This window comes from Lithobates pipiens, unplaced genomic scaffold (assembly GCF_037356315.1).
Source record: "Lithobates pipiens isolate NorthernLeopardFrog02 unplaced genomic scaffold, aLitPip1_a1.2 Scaffold_8, whole genome shotgun sequence".
In the NCBI taxonomy this organism is placed as follows: Eukaryota; Metazoa; Chordata; class Amphibia; order Anura; family Ranidae; genus Lithobates; species Lithobates pipiens.
Genome location: NW_027507903.1, coordinates 81,881,191 through 81,904,324, shown reverse-complemented (window position 1 = coordinate 81,904,324; position 23,134 = coordinate 81,881,191). Strand labels below are relative to the sequence as shown.

At 41.9% G+C, this 23,134-nt stretch overlaps 1 protein-coding gene across 1 annotated transcript in view; it reads left to right on the top strand.

Annotated features, from left to right (window-relative positions):
* MNS1 (meiosis specific nuclear structural 1) overlaps positions 1-23,134 on the top strand; it is a 61,478-nt gene that overhangs the window by 5,907 nt on the left and 32,437 nt on the right. The window contains exons 3-5 of the mRNA XM_077472854.1: positions 7,520-7,647; positions 10,633-10,735; positions 17,781-18,010. Of these exons, the coding sequence (XP_077328980.1) occupies positions 7,520-7,647; positions 10,633-10,735; positions 17,781-18,010 (461 nt within the window). The remainder of the gene's footprint in view (positions 1-7,519; positions 7,648-10,632; positions 10,736-17,780; positions 18,011-23,134) is intronic.

Genomic DNA, 23,134 nt, shown 5'->3' with positions numbered 1-23,134 from the left:
TTCGCGGGCCCCGCCTACCTGGATACCCGCTCGAAATGAGCGGACTTTCCTCCGCGTGCGTGGGCGAGTCCGTTCATTTCAAAAGTAGGGCGGATAGTATGGCGGACTTAGTATGCCGTATTAGTCCGCTCAAAAAGTGGTGTGTGTGGTCAAGTCCGTTCATTCGAAAGTATGACGGACTGTCCGTCGGATTGTCTGACGGACTAAGTTGGCCAGACAGTCCGCCCGTGTGTACGCGGCTTTAGATTTAGAGCAACTGCGCTTCCAAGTGCCAACCCCCATAGTGTGACTTATATATGATTCACTGCAAATGGTGAAAATAATCATACGGTGGTGATAAAGCAAACAAAACACAAAAATGTGAAATAAACAAAGAAAAAAACTCTAATTGTGCTGATATAACACAATAAGTGTAGGACCAGTCCATATGATGAATACATGAGCAATGTAGAGAGTATCAATTGGGGTGGGGATGGTTAGGAAACAGATTCAGCACACTAGTGGATTAAGTATTATATTTGAAGGAGCCAGTGATCAAAATTAGGGGTTATGAAATGGTTCACCAAGGCAACCTATTTATGGTCAACTTTTGGCATTTTCTCACCATTTAGAGTTTTTATTGCTATCTGTGACCTTGTCAAGATGATTTTCCCTTACTTTGTGTCAGGACATTTTTAGAATTTCTAATTTTATTTTTTTTAAGCTGTCTGCTGGATGACACAAGTCAGGAAGTGATTGGCAATCTCTCCAATGGCCTCACAGGCAGAATATTAAACTTTTTAGCACTGTATATAATATACCAGCACTAAGATTTAACCAGGATCTGTTACAGTGCCAGCAGTAAGCATGCTAAGAGAGGTGAGCAGAGGTTACTTGCCTCAGTGTGCTTCTGTGGCTTTGTCAAGACGTTTGGCCGATTAATCAACACAGCGATATTGAATATTTAATTCGTCAATATACAGCAGTGCCTTCAGCCTTCGGGCGTGCTAATTAGCATAAAGTAAATGAATGTAATCTACACTGGCTTGACTACTTTCCTGAGTATGTTTTACTCTTTGTAGAGATTTTTTTACCACACTAAAGTCAGAATACATGCTAATGTACTATACTGACAGACAACTAGGTCTGCCCAATCAGACCCTTCTGCAGCAGAATAAGAGTCCCAAGGCTATGATAACAGTTAAGCTGATAACAGCTTGACTTAAAGAGGAAGTAAACCCTGATGGGTTTACTTCCTCTTTCATTCCCTGCAAAGGCAAAGCATAATGGACTACTATGCATCGCATAGTAGCCCATTATGTGTCACTTACCTGACACAGGAGCCAGCGATGTCACCGCTGTCCCTTGTAGTCTGGCGCATCCATCTTTTCGGTAGGGTCTCGCAGCTCCGCCGCTGTCATTCGGCGGAGCCGCGATGACGTCACTCCCTCGCATGCGCACGGGAGCCGACACGCGCGGCAGCTCCATTGTTGGAAATGCCGCTCTCAGTGCGCCTGCGCGCCGCTGTCTATGGCGCATGCGCCGTAGACAGCGGTGCCTGTCTTCGCGCAAATATCTCCTAAACCGTATAGGTTTAGGAGATATTTCTTGGACCTACAGGTAAGCCTTAATCTAGATTTACCTGTAGGTCAAAGTGGTTTGTAAGGGTTTACAACCACTTTAATCACCTGATTTCTGATGTGGCAAATAGATCTTTGAATAGGATCTAACACAAGAAACTATGAAATACACATACAGTCACCTTCAGAAGTGAGAGGAAAATTTTGCTATGTAGTTATTTAATTTATACTCTACCAATAAAGATTTGTGATGGGTTATGGAACCACACACGGGGGTCACTTATTGAATGAACTGTAGAGGAGGTTCAGAAGGCTTTTAAGGAGATTGATCTTGAAGTTGAATAGTAAAGTATCGAACCAGGCAGAACTTCAGCAATGCAGGTTTATTAACAGCTGGTAACATACAGGTTGATGTTCAAAGTATTACAAGGTATAGGTCTAATTTATACAGTTTCTTACAATGCAAGCATATTAGATATAGGTATTCTTATTCCCTAACCAAATTGAAACAATTGTGAATTGTTCTCGCCTTGAACCAGAATGGGTCTTTTCTGCCAATTCATGGGAACCCATCACCTGATAGGGACCAGTCGATTGACCAGTGGTCCGGTCCCCTCACAGAGTTTTGGGTTCCAGCTCGACCAAATTCACCTGAGACCACACTCTGGAACAAGTTAAGAAGTCTTCTCTGACTCGTGCGAGGAGACAAGTTTCGGACAGATATTTGCCCATTGGTTCTGACCTCTATGACCCTTGCAATAGGGCAGCATACATAGAGTTTAGCCTTATGAGCTCCTATCTGACTTGTCTGACTAACAATTGTAGAGCTTGCATTTATATACCCTTTTTACGAGCCTTATCTTAATCATCTCTCCTACATGTGATTGGTTGCTAAGATCTACGTCAATGTAACCTACCATAAATCTGACACCTGTTCTATAAGCAGATAAACTTAATTATCCCCAGAATTCCTATATGTTCATTAAAGTGATTAAAACTGCTTTTGTCCAATTAAACACACCTGTGTAGAGACAGTCTGGCACCCAGCTGTGTTATTAAACCCTTCTTATCTTTATAAGATTTAACTAAGTTCAAGAATTACAGATTTACAAACCTTGAGAGAATGAACTTTCAATAACTCCACCTTATGTGTTATATGTCTCACTATATGTATGTATGTATGTATGTATGTATGTATTTTAACAGTTTTAATGAAGGCACAAACAGACCTTTGTTTGTTTGACCCTGTCAAACTTAAAGCGGTTCTACACCTTTAAAAAAAAATATTAAAAGCCAGCAGCTACAAATATTGCAGCTGCTGACTTTTAATAAATTCACACTTACCTCTCCCAGGGTCCAGCGATGTCGGCGGCAGATGACGAGCGATCGCTCGTCTCTCTGCTGCCCCTGCCGCCATCCTCTGTCAGGGAATCGGGAAGTGAAGTGTTGCGGCTTCACTGCCCGGTTCCCTACTGCGCATGCGCGAGTCGCGATACGCGTCTCTGCTGGTCCCCGCTGTGTCCTGGGAACAGTGTGTTTCCCAGAACACAACGGGGGGGGGCATCTGCGGCGGTCTGTCCCGGGAAGTGGGTGCAGATACCTGGATTATGGAGGGATCACATGAACGGAACTTCCACTTTAGGATGGAGAACCGCTTTAATTAATGTTCTGTACTTAACTTTCCCGTATTCCACATAATTATTTTAATCACCTGTTTTGTTATCTTATTTGTTTTATTTATATGCATTTTAACCACTTCCCACCCGGCCAATGCACATATACGGCCGGGTGGGAGCCGTCTACTCCTGATAGGACGTTCAGGAACGTCCATCAGAAGTAGCGGGATCGCGCGCGTGCGTGTGCCCGCGCAGCGGCGCGATCCCGATGCGCCCGTGTCACCCGGACACGGCGCATCTCAGATCGGCAGGAGGGCTCTGTGATTGGCCCTCCTGATCACATGACGGCCGTGTCCAATCACGGCCGTCATGTGATGTAAACAAACAGCCGGTTGCTAGGCAATCGGCTCCTCCTCTCCTCACACAGAAGTCATCGCTGAGGAGAGGAGAGCGGATCGCTGCAGCCGGCTGATGATCAGTGAGTATGAGCTGTTTTTTACAGCTTTTTACTCACTGATCATCAGTCTAGTGTACACACAAATCACCACACAGTAAACACACCACACAGTATAAACACAATGTCCCCACACATGTCCCCAAAACATACATGTCCCCAAATAATAAAAACACATGTCCCTAATAATAAAAACACATGTCCCCCACATATGTCCCACTAAAATCACATGTCCCAATGATTATCTGCACACATATGTACGTGATCACCTGCACACATATGTACATGATCATTTGCGTACATATGTCCGTGATCACACAAACCAATTATTATACACTTAACGGAATTTTTTTTACCAAAAACATGTAGCAGAATACATTTTGGCTTAAATTTATGACAAAATTTGATTTTATTGGATTTCTTTTAAAATAGAAAAAAGAAAATATTTTTTTTTTTTTTTTTCCAAATTTCCGCTTTTTTGCGCTTATATCGCAAAAAATAAAAACCGGAGTCGTGAATAAATACCACCAAAATAAAGCTCTATTTGTGCAAACAAAATGATAAAAATTTAATTTGGGTACAATGTAGCATGACTGCGCAATTGTCACTGAAAGCGCTAGAGCGCTGAAAGCTGAAAATTGGGCTGGGAAGGAAGGGAGCGAAAGTGCCCTGTATTGAAGTGGTTAAGAACTCGGGACAGTTATATATAACTTACATCTATTCTAATGAACTTTCACCCAGTAAACTATCTTATAAAAAGTATAAGAGAGCCAGAGAGGTCATCTAAAGTTCAGCATTTAAAACTTTCTCTATATTTATACATTAATAAAGATTAATAATTATTGTTTTACTATTTAACAATAGTATTGATCAGACCACTACTGTATAATAACAATAATTATATTATTGATAAAACATATGCAAATCAATGTGAATAATATGAAATACATTGGCTAATATGAGATTCTACAACAATCTACAAAGCCTTAGATCGAGAGAGCGTGTTTTGTTGGAAGACTCAGTGATTGAGATAATGGTCCATTAGGTAGAAAGTGATGAAGATGTACTGTGATATGATCTGATGATGATGCTCCCCCCGGTCCTCTCTGAACTTCCCTTTTTATTTCCAAAATTGCCTTAAGTATTAATCTAGAGGGTGTAATTCAGATTATTTACTTACATTTGCTTGGAAGGCACTTCTAAAAATGAACCCAATGTTTGTTTAGGGGTTGACTGTACCTGTCTACCAGATGGGGCTCTAAGACTAGGAATTCCTATTTTAGGTCTTCTGTTCAACTCAACCCTATCTGGGACACTATTATTTTTGTCCTGGGTTAATCTAAATAGATTATTCTCATCAGTTCCCGTTGCAAAAATAATATTATTTGTGGTATTCATTTATAATGTACCTTCATTTTAGGCTGGGTTCACGCTACTGCATGTAGCGGCTAACAGAAGAGGCCCGGTGCGTGCTGGTTCACCGTTTCAAGTCCGATTTCAGTCCGAATTTTTGGCTGAATTCGGACCTGAAACGGATCATAATGCGCACAGGACTCCTGTACAATTTACACCGGAGCTGCTCCAGAGATGTGTGAACTGGCTCCACAGAGAGCCGGGCACACTCTCCTGACACGTAAATTGGATGCAGGGAAACCCGCATCCAATTCGCAATAGTATGAACCCAGCCTCAGTCTTGTGATATTTGTTAAAGATGTGTGATTTATCCAAAAATCTTTTTTAACTAACTATTAATTATTAATCCAAAATGGAGATCTTGATAAATACAACATCTTCGTTTTCTATCTCGCTTCTAAATCCATTTTATGAAAAACACACTTATTTCTTATAAGTATTTTGATAATTCACATACATGGTACAATATTTCTTGTCATCGTTGATTCCTTTAGATCAGGGGTCTCAAACTGGCGGTCCCATCATGCCTCTGCCTGTGGGAGTCATGCTTGTAACTGTCAGCCTTGCAATGCCTCATGGGACTTTGTAGTTTCCCAACAGCTGGAGGGCCGCCAGTTTGAGACCCCTGCTTTAGATCGTAGGATGTCATATACGCTATAGTTATTATTTTCCAATAGTGCCCCTAATGCCGTGTACACACAATCAGACTATCCGGCTGACTTAGTCTGGCGGACAAACCGCAGGAAAGTCCGCCGGACTTTCCGAACGAGCGGACCTGCCCACACACAACCAGACTTTTCCGGCGGACTTGGTCCGCCGGACTATGGCGGGAGTCCGCCGTACTTTTGCAATTAAGGGACTTGCCCACACACAGAGGAAAGTCCGTTCATTTTGAATGCGGCTCCAGGCAGCCGGGACTAGCCGCCGCCTTCGGCGGCGAGATTGACACGTCGCTGGCCCCGTCACCTGGTATAGACTTAAAGGGGAAGCCCTACGCCGAAAAAACGGTGTGGGGGTTCCCCCAAAGTCCATATCAGACCGGTACGGCTCGGAGGGGGGGGGGTGCTCGCTCGTCCCCACCCCCTTTCCTGACCGGCCGGGCTGCGTGCTCGGATAAGGGTCTGATATGGACTTTGGGGGAACCCCCACGCCGTTTTTTTGGCGTATGGCTTCCCCTTTAAGTCCATACCATGTGACGGGGCCAGCGACGTGTCAATCTCGCCCATGGAGGCGGAGACATTGACCTCCTTTGCTAGTCCCGTCTACCTGGAGCCATGTTCAAAATGAACGGACTTTTCTCCATGTGCGGGAAAGTCCATTCATTTCAAAAGTCCGGCGGACTAGCACACAGATGGCCAGATTGTAGTCCGGCGGACAATTTTTGAGTCAAAACTACTTTCTGATGTATACTATTTTGCCTTTATAAAATATCGAAAAACCTTTTCCTTTGTGGAAAGATTCCATAAGGTTGTACTTTGTTAAAGATTTCTTGTGTATCCTTCTCCATGTTTCTTGCTAGCTTAGCTAAATGGAGTCAGACTTGTCTTTCTCGGTTTGTTGGCATTTCTCGATTTATAGACAATGCAAGAAGTCGACACTATGCAACAAATGTGGTTTCTGCCAGCTGAACATCAGACTTTGTGTATTCCCAGTAATAAACTGATTGGTTTCTGTTTTGGATATCCCATCCATACATTGCCAGAGACTTGTGTGTCTTTGACTTAAAGTTGTTGTAAAAGCTCAAGGTTTTTTACCTTCATGCATTCTATGCATGATGGTAGAAAACCTTCCGTGTGCAGCAGCCCCCCCTTATGCTTACCTGAGCCCCATCTCGATCCTGTGATGTGCAATAGAACCTTGGCGCTCCAGGGACTCTCACTCCCCATTGGCTGAGGTCAATCATAGCCAGGGTGCCAATGAGGAGAGAGAGATGGCGGACCAAGCTGCTGCGTGTGTGAATGCACATGCAGAGCCGTGTCTCTAGAGGGAGCCTGCTTGGGTGCCCCCAGAGCAAGCTACTTGCTCTAGGGGCACTTGGCAGGGTCCAGGAGTGCTGGCGGGGGGGGGGGCCCAAGAAGAGGAAGATCTGGGCTGCTCTGTGCAAAGCCACTACACAGAGAAGGTGACTCAGCTTTCAGCTGGTCCCTGCTGAGCTTGCTGAATTTTGATGCATCTATGACCAGCTTAAAGTGGAGTTCCAATAATAAAAAAAAAAAAAATTTAAAAGTCAGCAGCTACAAATATTGCAGCTGCTGACCGTAATAATTGGACACTTACCTGTCCCAGGGTCCAGCAATGCAGGGGAACAAAGCCCCACTCGTCTCCCCCTCCTGTCTGCAGTGTTGGCATTGTCACTGGGCACCCGGCTGTGAAACCACTGCACATGCGCGAGGCGCGCTGTGACTGGCCGGGCAATCAGTTACTTTGCAAAAGAAATATAAAAGATCATTCATGATTTACTGCTTTTTTAAATATAGGCAGAGGAAACTAAAAGACTAAAGGAATTACAGTTGGAACAGGAAGAAAGAATGGCGACAGAACTGGCTAGGATCAAACAAGAAAAACTCAAAGATGAAAAGTTGAGGCAACAAATTCGAGAGAACAGGTAGTTTATTGAATTGAAGGTATATATATTGTTACGCTTCTTTGTAAACATGTGTTTTTTTTTTTTTTCCTTTTGTTTAAAAAGTTGAGGACACTGAACATACTACACATGCCACAAAAATGGCATTAAAGTACACAGGATGTGTGTGACATGTCCAGTCCTTTTTGCCCCTATGCCCCCCCCCCCCCCCCCGCCTCCAATTGGCAGCACTTTCTGCCTCTGAAAATAAATCCGATAGATGCTGTGTACAGCTGCAGATGTCAAAAAGAGGGCCACCTTTCTCTTATCAAATTGTTTATTGAATTTTAACAATTGGCATACATAAGTACGTATGATGGCAGCAAAAAAAAGATCACATATAGGGTAATAATATTGAGTTGTAGTTGCAACATAAACTAAAACAATTTTAGCATGGATCTAACTACTCCAAAAGATTACGTCATACATTGTATAAGAAAGGATAAAGACAACTTAGACCAGGTTAATATAAGATGACCTCAGATACAAAAAAATAAAAATGAAATGTATTATAGCATCTAAAATCGTATACTACATATTGGAACTATGTACAATTGGTATAATGATAACCAAGGAAATACAAGTTCTGCTACCAGAACTATATAAAGAGTCAATTGAAAGAGGAGAGGGAGAATAGGGGGGGGGGGGGGGGGGAAGTAGAAGAGAGAAAGAAGATAAAAGAAAAAGTAATCTTAGATAGGAGAAAAAAATTGATGGGGAAGAAAGAGATGAGAGGTAGTAGGGGTCCCCGGGGTAGTACATGGTAATAAATACATACCATTAATGCAGAGAATGGAAGTATAAATCGAGATTACCGAGGTCTTAGTCGGGAAGCATCAAAATTGGAAGGCAAAAAGTGAGTCACCCATTGATGCCATATATTATCAAAGTTGTATATTTTATAGCCTCTTTTGGCCGGGTTCATTGCTTGATTGGCTCTATTTTTAGTTTCAGCAATTATTAAAGAGGAAGTAAACCCTGATGAGTTTACTTCCTCTTTCATTCCCTGCAAAGGCAAAGCATAATGGACTACTATGCAACGCATAATAGCCCATTATGTGTCACTTACCTGACACAGGAGCCAGCGAAGTCGCCGCTGTCCCCTGTAGTCCGCCGCATCCATCTTGTTGGTGGGGTCTCGCAGCTCCGCCGCTGTCATTCGGCGAAGCCGCGATTACATCACTCCCGCGCATGCGCACGGGAGCCGTCGCTGAGAATGCCGCGCTCAGTGCGCATGCGCCGTAGACAGCGGTGCCCGTTTTTCGGGGAAAAAATCTCCTAAACCATATAGGTTTAGGAGATATTTCTTGGACCTACAGGTAAGCCTTAATCTAGGCTTACCTGTAGGTCAAAGTGGTTTGTAAGGGTTTACAACCATTTTAAAGAGGAAGTAACCTCTTGGAAAAAAAAAAAAAGACTACCTGCAAGACAAAAGCATAATGAGCTAGTATGCATAGCATACTAGCTCATTATGCATTACTTACCTCAGATTGAAGCCCCCGAAGCCATCCTCGTCCCCCCCCTCCAGCCGCCAACATGTTGTCTCGGAGTTACTTCTGGGTATCGTGGCTTCGGCGCTGTGATTGGCCAGAGCTGCAATGACGTCATGCGTGTGGGAGACGCCGGTAACGGCATGCAGACTGATGCACCGGCACATAGGTGCCATTGCGTCAGTCTGCTCTAGTGCGCATGCAGGGGACATCTCCTAAACTGTGCAGGTTTAGGAAATATCCTGGTTAGCTACAGGTAAGCCTTAATATAGGCTTACCTGTAGCATAAAGCTTAAAAAAAAGGGTTTACAACCACTTTAAGGATGGAAATGCCCAAGCTTTGTCAATTGATCTGAGATAGGAGTTTGAATTGGCGTTAGGAGAAAGTGGTCGGTTTTAAGTTTAAAGGTGCTATTGTAGGATCAGAATTGATAGAGATTTCAGTGTTGAAATCATAAGAAATACATCTTTCCAGAAATGTTTTGCTATTGGGCAAGGGCCACCTTTCTCAACACTCTTTGCTTCATTTATCTGCAAAACAAAGGGATGAACTTCCATCTGCTGACTGATGTGTTAAAAAAAAAAAAAAAAAAATTGTCTTTTTAACCGCTTATTAACTCCTATTAAACCCTAACCAGTATTTTTTTTTTAATACACATTGTATTATTTAATCATTAATAATTGAACACATTTTTAATTTTATTTTGTGTCACATTTAAAATAAGGCAATACTGATAAAAAAAAAAAAAAAAATTATTTGTAATTAACTTTGCACTATAATAATAATTTTTGTCTCATTTTAAATAGTACAAATTATAGAATAATATGTATACACTTATTCTACAGTGACACAATATTTTTTTTTCAAATGATAAAAATAAATGGTAAAAATAAAAAGATATTTTTGTTGTTGTTGTTTGTTTTAAGTTTAGTTGCATTTTGTTTTGTTTTTTTATGTCTAAGATTTGCATAAAACATTTTTGTTGGACAATATCACAAAAAAGCCTTGTTTGTCCTTTAGAAAAATATACATATTCATAAAGCTGCTCCCACCCCCCTTTAAGCCCTATTCTAACTACCCTGTAAAAGAAAGATGTGTATACTTGCCTATTCTGAGGGCACTCCTGTCTAGTCATATGATCAAATCCCAGCATCGGCTTCATTGTAGAGGAGGGACAGCTGACAACAGATGCTCTATAGTAGCCTATTGGTGTTGTCACCACCCAGGGCTCTGCAACCGTTGTCTGTGATCTCTCCTCTCTCCTGAAGCCGGATACCGGGAGGGGATCACATGACCGGACCAGAGTGCCCTCAGCATAGGTAATTATAGACCTCTTTCCCTTACAGGGCAGTTTGAATAATCTTAGAATGGGGATGGTAGCAGGTTTAAGTATAGTTAGGATTTGACTGAACTTCTACTTTTAAGTTATTTATAATGACTGTACTTTTTTTTTATTTTTTTTTTTTTATTTCCCAGCCTGGAGCTCCGAGAATTAGAGCAAAAGCTGAAATCTGCCTATCTAACAAGAGAGCGGGCTGCACAAATAGCAGAAAAAGAGGTTGTTAAATATGAGAAAATGGTAAGTTTTTCTACTTTTTGGTGAGAGCACCAGTCTAATATTTAAAAGATATTGCCTTTTTTGTGCTTTTTGCTAGTTATACCCATAAAAGTCATTTTTCGAAAGGTTTATTTATGGGTGCCCAGAGATTGTATACCGTACATAAGAGCAGCACTGCAGCTTTAACGTTGACCCCAGACAGATACAGTGCCTTGAAGTTTCCACATTTTGTCATGTTACAACCAAAAACGTAAATTTATTTTATTGGGATTTTATGTGATAGACCAACACAAAGTGGCACATAATTGTGAAGTAGAAGGAATATGATAAATGGTTTTCATTTTTTTTTTTTTACAAATAAATATGTGAAAAATGTGGCATGCATTTTTTATTCAGCACCCCTGAATCAATACTTTGTAGAACCACCTTTTACTGTAATTACAGCTGCAAGTCTTTTTGGGGATGTCTCTACCAGCTTTGAACATCTAGAGAGGGAAATGTTTGCCCAGTATTCTTTGCAAATTAGCTTAACCACTTCAGCCCCGGAAGTTTTGGCTACAGAATGCCCGGACCATTTTTTGCGATTCTGCACTACGTTGCTTTAACTGACTATTGCACGGTCGTGCACCCAAACAAAATTGACGTCCTTTTTTTTCCCACAAATAGAGCTTTCTTTTGGTGGTATTTGATCTGCGTTTTTTTATTTTTGTGCTATAAACAAAAAAAAACAATTTTGAAAAAAAAACAAAAACAATATTTTGTACTTTTTTGCTGTAATAATAAATATCCCCATTTTCTTTTTTTTTTTAAAGCATATTTTTGATAAAAAAAATCCCAATAAGCAAATATCGATTGGTTTGTGCAAAATTTATAGTGTCTACAAAATAAGGGATAGAGTTATAGCATTTTTCTTATTTTTTTTTTTACTAGTAATGGCGGCGATCTGGGATTTTTTTCCGTTTATTGTGACTGCGAAATTACGGCGGACACATCGGACAATTTTGACACATTTTTGGAACCATTGGCATTTATACAGCGATCGGTGCTATAAAAATGCACTGATTAAAAATGTCACTGGCAGTGAAGGGGTTGACACTATGGGACGATCAAGGGGTTAACTGTTTCCTGGGAGATGATTCTAACTGAAGGGGGAGTGGACTGGCTAGAGGAAGTGACAGATCATGGTTCCTAGCTAATAGGAACACACAATCTGTCATTCCTCTCAGAACAAAACGCGGATTTTTGTGTTTATACACACACTTCTGTGTTCTGTCCCTTGTGCTCGTGATCGCCTGTGGCCAGCGGTCATCGCGACTGTCGGCCACGAGCATTGGCACCCCCACTGTGCAGTGTGCACGCGCCTGCTATCCCGATCCTGCGAGCCGACGTATAGCTACAACGGTTCGTGGGATCATGCCGAACTGCCGTAGTATAATGATGGTGGCTGGTCGGCAAGCGGTTAAGCTCTGTCAGATTGGATAGAGAGCATTTGTGAACAGCAATTTTCAAGCCTTGCCACTGATTCTCAATTGGGTTTAGGTCTGGACTTTGACTGGGCCATTCTAACACATGAATATGCTTTGATCTAAACTATTCTATTGTAAACTCTGGATGTATGTTTAGGGTTCTTGTCCTACTGGAAGGTGAACATCCACCCCTGTCTCAAGTCTTTTGCAAACTCTAATATGTTTTCTTCTAAAGCCCCATACACACTATCAGTTTTTCTGCTGAGTTTTTCTATCAGGTTTACCAAAACCATGTAGTACAAGGGCCTGCTTGATTGCATACACATTGAAACTCCTAAGGTTTGACCTCATATTATATGGTTTTGGTAAGTCTGAAGGAAAAACTCAGCAGAAAAACTGATAGTGTGTATGGGGCTTAAAGCGGAGGTCCACCCTAAAATACACTCCTAGGTCTATGTGATCCCCCCTTCCCTAAACGCTATGTAACCCCCTTACCTTTCAGCTGTCTTCCTCCGTTTTTTTTATATTTCAATTTTTCTGTCCCAGTGAATTGCGGAAAGGGGAGGAGCCGATGCGGAAAGGGGCGGGGCTTAATCGGCAGGTCACTTGTTCCGGTCTGCCGCATGGGCTCCTGGGATCTTTTTTTTCTTTCCCAGGAGTCTGTGAGATCTAGGAGTCTAGAGATCTCGCGCGAGTCATAGAAGGGAAGTGACGTCTTTGTATCATTGTTTATCTCCGTTGCCATGACAACGGGGCGGGACTTCCGACGAGAACACCCGTTGTCATGGCAACCGGAGCTGTTGACGGCGCTCGATATTGCGCTTACTGCGCATGCGCGAGATCTTTTATAGATCGGGCGGTGCATGCTGGTCATTTAGCATCACACACTCCCGGAAGAGGATGCCTGTGGGCTTCACATGCCCACAGGCAAAATGGAAACCGTCGGGAGACGGTTTTATAAAGTCATTTATGAGGAGACAAAGGCATGCTGCTGATGGCAGAAACAACAGAAGTAAGTGTTAGCCTTCTTAATAATATTGATTTTCACTATGCCTAAAAAAAAAAAAAAAATCCCGCTTTAAGATTGCCCTGTATTTGGCTCCATCCATCTTCACATCAACTCGGACCAGCTTCTCTGTCCCTGCTGAAGAAAAGCATCCCACAGCATGATGCTGCCACCACGTTTCATGGTGGGGATGGTGTGTTCAAGGTGATGTGCAATATTAGTTTTCCGCTACACATAGCATTTTTCTTTTAGGCCAAAAATGTAAATTTTGGTCTCCTCTGACGAGAGCACCTTCTTGCACATGTGTGCTGTGTCCTCAACAAGGCTTCTCGGAAACTGAAAACAGGACTTCTTATGGCTTTCTTTCAACAATGGCTTTCTTATTGCCACTCTTCCATAAAGGCCAGATTTGTGGAGTGCACCACTAATAGTTGTCCTATGGACAGATTCTCCCACCTGAGCTGTGGATCTCTGCAGCTCCTCCAGAGTTATCATGGGCCTCTTAGCTGCTTCTCTGATTAATGCTCTCCCTGCCCAGCCTATCAGTTTAGGTGGATGGCCATGTCTTGTTAGGTATGCAGTTGTGCCATACTTTTTCCATTTTTGGATGATGGATTGAACTAGGGCTACAACTAACGATTATTTTCCTAATCGATTAGTTGGCCGATTATTGTTTCGATTAATCGGTTAGTAACCTTAAAAAAAAAAAAAAGTGTGGTGTATAATTTAGTTAATATGTAAAGTTTTAAAAAAAAAGGCAATTTATTCTTAAATATCTCTATGCAGTAAATATAAATAACCAACTATCTGGTTAGGGAGAAAAATGTCTAATCCACAGAATAACAGACAAAAGTGATATACTGTATATGCTATTAAAGGGTGAACCTGGTAAATATCAGACTCGGAGATCACATTTTTTTATTTAAAAAACATTGTCTTCCTTAAAAAAAAAAAAAAGATTTTCTAATAGTTAGTGGGGTCAAATCAACCTTCATTTTCAATCACAGTGATGGGAAAATTTGTAAATTGTAGAAAACTTCTTGGTCAAAGGAATTTTCAGATAGTGTATGTGGTTTTCGTTCAGAAATTACATTCATTTTAAAAACCGAATGTAAAAAACTAGTGAAAATTTCAAACATTCTTTCATTCAGCGAATAATTTTTGTCTAACTATTCTCACCTAAAATTTGATCCGTGTGGCCAGCATAAGGCTTGGTACACATCTATGCAGTTTTCTTTTGATCTGTTTCTGCAGTGCTTTTTGCTGTGCGTTTTAATTTTTGCGCACGTGATTTTGCTGCAATTTGTGTTTTTGCATTATTTATTTTTTTGGCCAATTTGTTGTTGGGCAGATTAAAAAACACAAATTGCTACAAAAAGCATTACCTGCTTTTCTACAGCTTCTCCAAATACGCAGTGGCTGAAAAAGCATAGATGTGAATGTGTCCCATAGGAAACCATGTAGATGAACTGTAGTGCGTTTCTGTAAAAAGCACCAAAAAACACTTAGATGTAAACCAGGTCTAAGAAGTTTAGTAACATAATGGGGTTTAAAAATGATTATATATTATTATTATATTAATTAGCCCTTTATAGTACAAAAAAAAGCAGATAATCACTACTCTAAGCCCTTGTACATACGGTCGGACATTCTGACAACCAAATCCGTTGGATTTTGTCCGACGGATTTTGTCAGAAACTGTTGCATACACACGGTCGGACAAAGTTGTCGGAAAATCCGATTGTACATAATGTTATATCGTTACGACGGGACTACGTTCAGGCTAGTAGCCAATAGCTTTGGTCTAGGAATTTGATCTGAGCATGCGTGGCACTTTGTCTGTCAGAGTAGGCTACATATGATCGGAGTATGTCCGATCTGAGCATTTTGTCAGAAAATTTTACAGGCAAGTTGGAAAAGTTGGTCCGTCGGATATTCCGACGGAAACAGTCCGATGGAGACCACACACAGTCGGAATATCCGACAAAACGGTCCGATAGGACACATTCCGTCAGAATCTCCGACCATGTGTACCAGGGCTAAGGGGTTCATTTTTTTTTTAACTGTAGAACTGAGAAAGTAATCAATTATGACCATAGTAATCGATTCATTAATTAAGTCCTAGTTTGAACATTGCTCTGTGAAGTGTTTACAGCTTGGGATATTTTTTTTATAACCTAACCCTGCTTTCAAATTCTCTACAACCTTATCCCTGACCTGTTGGGTGCGTTCCTTGGCCTTCATGATGCTGTTTGTTCACTAAGGTTTTCTAACAAACATCTAAAGGCTTCACAGAACAGCTGTATGTATACTGAGATTAAATTACACACAAGTGGATTCTATTTACTAATTAGGTGACTTCTGAAGGCAATTGGTTCCACTAGATTTTAGTTAGGGGTATCAGAATAAAGGGGGCTGAATACAAAGGCACACCACACTTTTTAGATATTTATTTGTAAAAAAAAAAATGAAAACCCATTTATAATTTTCCTTCCACTTCACAATTATGTGCCATTTTGTGCTGGTCTATCACATAAAATCCCAATAAAATACATTCACGTTTTTGGTTGTAACATGACCAAAATGTGGAAAATTTCAAGGAGGTGTGAACTCTTTCAAGGCACTGTATAAAGAAAAGGGGTACTTGGAAAAAGTCCTACATTTTTATAGGGTTGGAATTGTTGGTAAAGTACTGTAAGTACAGTAAAGCACGTTAGGATGCCTGCTTATACATCCATACTTCTACTTTACATATAATTTCCACAAGTCCTGTTCACTTCAACCACTTACCGACCGGCACACGCCGATGTACGTCAGCAGAATGGCACGGGCAGGCATATTGGCGTACAGGTATGTCCATTTTAATATGCTGCCCTGCCATCGCGTGCACGCCGCTGGCGGCGCGTTCACATGCCGGCTGGGACCCCCGTGAGTCCGGTCGCGGGTCCCGCGGACTCGATCGCCACGGGGATACCCGCGATCGTCTCATGGGCCGGCTGAACGGAGAGATGCCGTTGTAAACAGCGTCTCCCCGTTCTGCCTAGCAACAAGTGATGCTGATCTCTGCTCCATGTGATTGGAGCAGAGATCAGTGTTCACTAACACAAAGCCCAGCCCCCCATAGTTAGTAACATGCCCCTAGGAACACTTAACCCCTACACTGCCACCCCCTGGTTAACCCCCTTCACTGCCAGTGTCATTTACACAGAAATCACTGCATTTGTATAGCATCGATTGCTGTATAAATGACAATGGTCCCAAAGATGTGTCCGCCATAATGTCGCCATCACAATAAAAAATCACTGATCGCCGCCATTACTAGTAAAAAGAAAAATTATTTATAAAAATGCCATAAAACTATCCCCTATTTTGTAAACGCTATAACTTTTGCGCAAACCAATCAATAATCGCTTATTGCGATTTTAATTTTTTTACCAAAAATATGTAGAAGAATACGTATCGGCCTAAACTGAGGGGAAAAAAATGTTTATATATTTTTGGGGGGTATTTATTATAACAAAAAGTAAAAAATAATGCGTTTTTATTTATTTTTTTCAAAATTGTCGCTCAATTTTTGTTTATAGCGCAAAAAATAAAAACTGCAGAGGTGATCAAATACCACCAAAAGGAAGCTCTATTTGTGGGGAAAAAAGGACGTCAATTTTGTTTGAGAGTGACGTCGCACGACCGCGCAATTGTCAGTTAAAGCGGCACGGTGCCGAATTGCAAAAAAGTGGTCTGGTCTTAAGCCAGCAAAATGTTCCGGTCTGAAAGTGGTTAAAGATTACCCTTGTCTCCTGGTTTAAGAAAAAAACACTGTAGTGAGCACCATTGATTACATTATTAAATCAAAGAAAAATATTTTAGGACAGCAAGTAAAGGTTAGAAGCAAGCAGTACATAGAATTGTGTGTGTATATAGTATACCAATCATAGGTAACGTACTATGACAGAGTTTTAGACATGTTCCTGGAGCCAGAAATTCAATGTACAGTACTTTTAACGTTTTCTCCTGGTGATTTTTAGCAGCTTACCAAAAGAAGGAAATTTGTCTAGCAGAGAGCCCAGCCTCATCCAATTTCAGGTTTGGGCCTGGTTCCTCAGGTGGCCCCTGGGCTACAGACAGTTCCTAGCTATTTTTTGGGTGTCCGTTAGCGGTTGTTGCTGTGTTGCTCGCCTCTCAGTTTGACTGCTTTACAGCTTCCTGACAGTATCTGAAATCCTGTGTCCTTCAATGGATGAAAAGAAAATAGAATTTATGCATTTATTATAAAATACATTTCTTGGATTCCATTGTGGGACACAGATCACACCGCTCTGTGTTTTATGTTCATGTTCTTGTACTGATCGCTAGAAACTGAGCTATGCAGGGGGGAGAATAGGTTATCCTGGGGCTGAACTTAGTTTTTTTTTTTTTTTTTATCTGCCAGTATACAATCCTGTAGTTGGCAGTATAATGTGATAGCATATGAATTCCTGTACCTCGCAATGGACTCTAAAATAAGAATTTTGCAGTGGGTACAAAAATCCTCTTTTTGTCATTGAAATATTCTTTCTCTAACCTGTCGCTCACAAAACTTTTGCATACTGAATAGAAACGTGAATCTGAAATAGCTCGCAAAATGAAGGAGGAACATGAAAGGGCTTCAGAGGAGGAACTGGCTAAAGAGACCAGGCGCTATCATGAGAAGCTGCATTACCAGAAGGAGCTGGAAACACAGCTGGAAGAAAAGGAGATAAAGAGGCAGGAAGCTTATCAGGAGTTCCTGAGGGAGAAAATCCTGGTAGATGAAATTGTAAGGAAGATTTATGAAGAAGATCAGACGTAAGTATGAAATAATTGTGTGATGGTCCTTCTAAAGGAAATATATGTGTATGTGCAGAATTTTCTGACTGCAAATATGAATTGTATATGACGGCATCTGTAATGAACAGTTAAAGAACAGCTCCAGTAAGCAATATATGCACCTAACCCTCCCATATAACGTATATCTGCTGTAATTGTCGAAAAAAAAAATCCTGTGTGGGGTTTCGAATTTAGGTTGGATTAGGGGAATATTTTGTTATACAGGATTTATATAGCGCCAACAGTTTGCGCAGCGCATTACAACATGAATAGGTAAGATAGAATAGAAACGATTTTGCCCTTTTTAAATATGAAGTTTGACTGCAATGTATTTTTAACATGTTGTAAAATAATTTATAGAAAGAAACCAGCATTTACAGCCCTGGTTCTAATTTGGTTCTTATTATTAACATATTTTATGTATACCTTTTTATTATTTCCTGGCATCCTAAACAATAATTTACAAATCAATTCATCACTAGTCTTTGACATAGTTTTAATAATATAGTTACCCTTTCAGAAATAGGTATTGCTGTCTTTTTTTACAAATTACAGGCAAACCTTTACATGTTTACAAAGATTCACCACCATCTATGCCCCCCCCCCCCCCCCAACATTCTTGAGTACTTGGATTGTTAGGTTTAGGGTTGCACCGATACCGTTTTTCTACCGGCGAGTACGAGTATCTATACTTTCAGTCAAGTATTTTTCCGATGCCAATGCCAATACCTTTTTTGAGGTGCGAGTTGAGTCCATACTAAATAAATAGACTCAAATTGCACTGCAAAGTGTCGCATCCAATTTGAACAGGAATGCGGTAGGATTCCTGTCCAAATCGCATATGGCTATCCCCACCACTCCGGTGTGGTCCCAGTATAGAAAGACAGGGAAGCACCATTTAAAAAGGGCAGCAATGGGTAAACAGTTTATTTGCAAAATGTTATCACAAATTGCATGTTAAAATTACATCATATATCTTGCATGTCAAATCCAAAACCACGGCCAACTGTGGTGCTCACAGGGCTGGAGGAGATGTAGGAAGTTCCAGGACCCCTGTGAGTATAGAGCAGAAGGGATGTTGGCTTGGGGGGCAGACCGCCTATGCCTCTCCTCCAGCCCTGTGAGCACTGCAAGCGGCTATGGTTTTGGATTTGACATGCTGCAAGTTATATTATGTACTTTTAACATGTGAGTTGTGATAACCTAGCATTTTTTTAATAAACTGTTTACCCATTGCTGCACTTCTTAGATGGGGCTTCACTGTCTTCCTATATTGGGATCACACAAGAGCGGTGGGAAAAACCGAATGCGATTTGGACAGGAATTGCGCCGCATTCCTGTTTAAATAGTGCAATTTGAGGCCATTCATTTTGTATGGGCTCAAATCGCAGTACTTGTACTCTGTATCGGTGCATCCATAGTTAGTATTATGTGCTAGTATTCCATAACAAATAGAATTATACTGCAAGATAAACATCATATACAAACAAGCCCAAGGATAAACCGAGGAAAAAAACAAGCTTTACTTACCACCAGCCCACAGCAACCAAATAACCTGTCTAACAGTATGCGTTAAAAACAGGGGTTTAGTGTGCACACATTTGCAAATGCATGCGTAAGCCACAGAGGCCCGCCAAGGCACCCCAGTATCTGTGGTACTTAACACTAATAAGTGTCCCCACAGTGGAGGCACATGCATTCTGATGGATAGGTGAGAGCAGGTGGACTGAAGCGGAGCCACCCCTTCTTAAAGGTACAGGAGCACACTGAACACCCAGCACAATGGCAACACAGGTGTCCGTGAGATGCCTGACCAAAAAACACAACAGTGATACAAAAAGACGCCACCCGCTCACACCTATAGCTGGCTATCGTAGTAAGAAGCTTCGAAGGCTAACAACAGATACAAATAAACCCAAGGATAAACCAAGGAAAAAAAAAACAACCTTTACTTACCACCAGCCCACAGACAACCAAATAACCTGTCTAACAGTATGCGTTAAACATCATGTTGCCTTGGTAATATAAAACTAAGCTATAATAGCCAAGTTGTTATTTTTTCCAGAAAGAACAGTAAATTTGATTGCCTGGGGCAGTGTTTCTCAACCTTTTTTCAGTCAAGGCACCCTTTAAAATTATGGACAATCTCAAGGCACCCCATTTTAAAATGTAAAAAAGCTATTCTAATAGCTTTACATAAAGCATCAGCATCAACACGCGTAAAACATTCAACATTAGAGGCGATTTACACTTACAAATCAAATATAGTTTTGTACTTTAGTACCGACTAGTATTCCAGTGTTTTTCCTCTCCCTCCGTTTTTCTCCATCACTCGGCTAATGTGACCCCAGTGTATTGCAGGGGAGAGTCGAGCAAGGATGCTGTGCAGGCGATCAACACTGATGACATCACTGGTTGTTAGGATAGCGTTGGCTGGAAGGTTGAAGTGGTGCACAATGAAAACATTCCCTTTATTTATACTTTAATTATCAGTTGATTTGGTGATGTTAACAGGAAAAAGGTGTTTAGGGCTGTTTTATACCATTACAATGAGATACTGGATGGAAGTATTAGATCTCGGCAGACTGATTTAAGGAGGCCCAGAGGGGAGAGGGAAGGAGAGGAGTAGGATAAATGAAAAATTGGGGGGTGGGAGGAAGGAGGAACCTCATCTAAGTGGTTGGATTCACACGATGTAGATAGTACATGGTTATTCAGGAGATCATGTCAGTGGTCCATTATCATGAAACGGGTGCACCAGCAATGTCTCGATTGTCATCTGCCAACTATGTACCCCATGCTTTTATCCATCCCAACCATATCTTGTCAAATTTATTAGGGCAATTTCGGTTAGCACAGGTGATCTTGTACAGTGGCAGCACCGAGTTTAATACTGAGCACCATGGGGACACTGTGGGAGACGTAGTGCCCTTCCAGTGGAGGAATATCTCCCTTCGGGTGTAAAAACATAGCATTGTTTAGAAATAATTTAGTGTATTTATTCTGCATATGTTTTAAAGAATTCAGCAGGGATGCCATCTGGGCCTGGGGTTTTGCTATTTTGTAAAGAGGCTACCGCCCACTAGAGTTCCTCCAACATGATAGGACCATCTAATGCTTCCCTGTATGTGGATGTCAGGCAAGGGAGGTCTATCTCATCAAGGTATGCTGTTAGCTCCTCATCCGTGCACACCATCCGGGAGCTATAGAGCTCTTAAAAAAAGATGCAAATCTGCCATTAATAGCAGTGGGATCGGTCAAAGCCATCCAAATCGCATATAGCTGAAATAGTCACTGGAGAGGAGCTTTCCCTTGCCAGCCATGCCAACATACTACCAGTCTTTTCTCCATGCTCAAAAATTCTTTGGGACTGGTTTAGGAATTTAGTTTTAGTGGCTGCTGTTCGTAGCAGGAGCATAACATGCCGCAATGCTGACTGAAAATTTGAGTATGCCTTGGGGGTGCTAGTTGTGGAGTACTCCACCTCGAGTGTAGCCACCCCTCTCCTCAGCTCTCAGGGTGTCTTCCCTCAGATCCCTCTGAATCCTACGGATGTGTGATTACAAGCTGCCCCTAGTGAAGGCCTTAAATGTGTCCCAGGATGTGATCAAGGGTACAGAGGGGTCCAGGTCTCGCTAGTAATGGATCACCTCGGATCTAAAACCTGGACAGTCTCCACAGACTCTCCCCCGGTGCATTGGAAACACACAGCTTCAAAGCAAGCAGAGCATGGTCAGATATGCCACGGTGGAGAATAGAGACGTCCCGAATCCTGGAAAGGACAAACCCCCCCAGCATATGCAAGGTCTATACGTGAGAAGGTTTTGTGTGAGGCTGAGTGACATGTATAGGCCTGCCGAGAAGGATGACGCCACCTCTATACATCAGTCAGATTGGAGGCCTCACCCCAAGAGAGCAGCTCTGAAGATGAGGCCACTCTGGATGAAAGTCTGTCCATCCCAGAGTCCGTAACTAGATTAAAGTCCCCCAGTAACGCCAAAGGCAGCAATTTTGGAGACCAGCTGATTGAGTATTCTCATGGATGTGGGGGGGGGGGGTACAAATCCACCACCACCAGCTCCAATCTATCCACTATAGCAGTAATGGGGAACCTTGGCACCCCAGATGTTTTGGAACTACATTTCCCATGATGCTCATGCACTCTGCAGTGTAGTTGAGCATCATGGGAAATGTAGTTCCAAAACATCTGGGGTGCCAAGGTTCACCATCACTGCACTATAGCATGTAGTATAACATAACGGCCAGCCGTATCTAGTTCCAGTGCCAGCAATCTAAATGGTAGGGATTTGTGTACAATGATGCTGCCCCTCTGGAATAATTGGTATATGTGGAGTGGTACTGATGTCCCACCCACGGCCTTCTAAGATTCTAAAGTTTACTGCCCGTCAGGTGAGTCTCCTGCAATATGCAAATTTGGGGATGGTAGGTTTTAGGGATTTGAAACACCAGCGATCTCTTCATAGAGGAATTCAAACCCCTGGTGTTCCATGATATTATAGACCATTCAGCCATAGTCATCTAGTGTCACATTTTCAAACCAGAATCTACCTTTCAGAATTAAATACAGAGTCCTGACCACTGCACAGTTGTCAAGATATAGCATCTTAAGTACCTAATGACCTACATGGATGCATTGCCTGAGAAAAACAGTAAGAAAACAAATTATAACAAAACATTCCCAACCACCCCCCACCCTGCCAACCCCAGCCCCAACCTTGGGGAGGCTTAGGATTCCAACTTAGAACCAAGGAGAGCACGCCTGTAGTGGGGTAACGCGTGCGGAACGGCATCCGCAGTTCAGCAATTAGATGTTGTACATTTAGTCTCTTGCTGGAGACCAGTTCAGAAAAATGTGGATGCAGTCTCCCGGCAACTGTCAGGGGCACAATCTTGAAGGTTAACGTTGCAGGAACAGTCAGTTATCGGCCATGGCCAAAGGAGAGGGGAAGGGAGGTGCCGGGGGGGGGGGGGAGGAGGATGTAGCAAATGAGCGGCATTCAGGTATTCCCCCCACTCGAGATGCCCCAGCAAACCATGGGAAAAAAATAGGCATTAATGGATCCCGGGTCCCTTGCAGTCCCT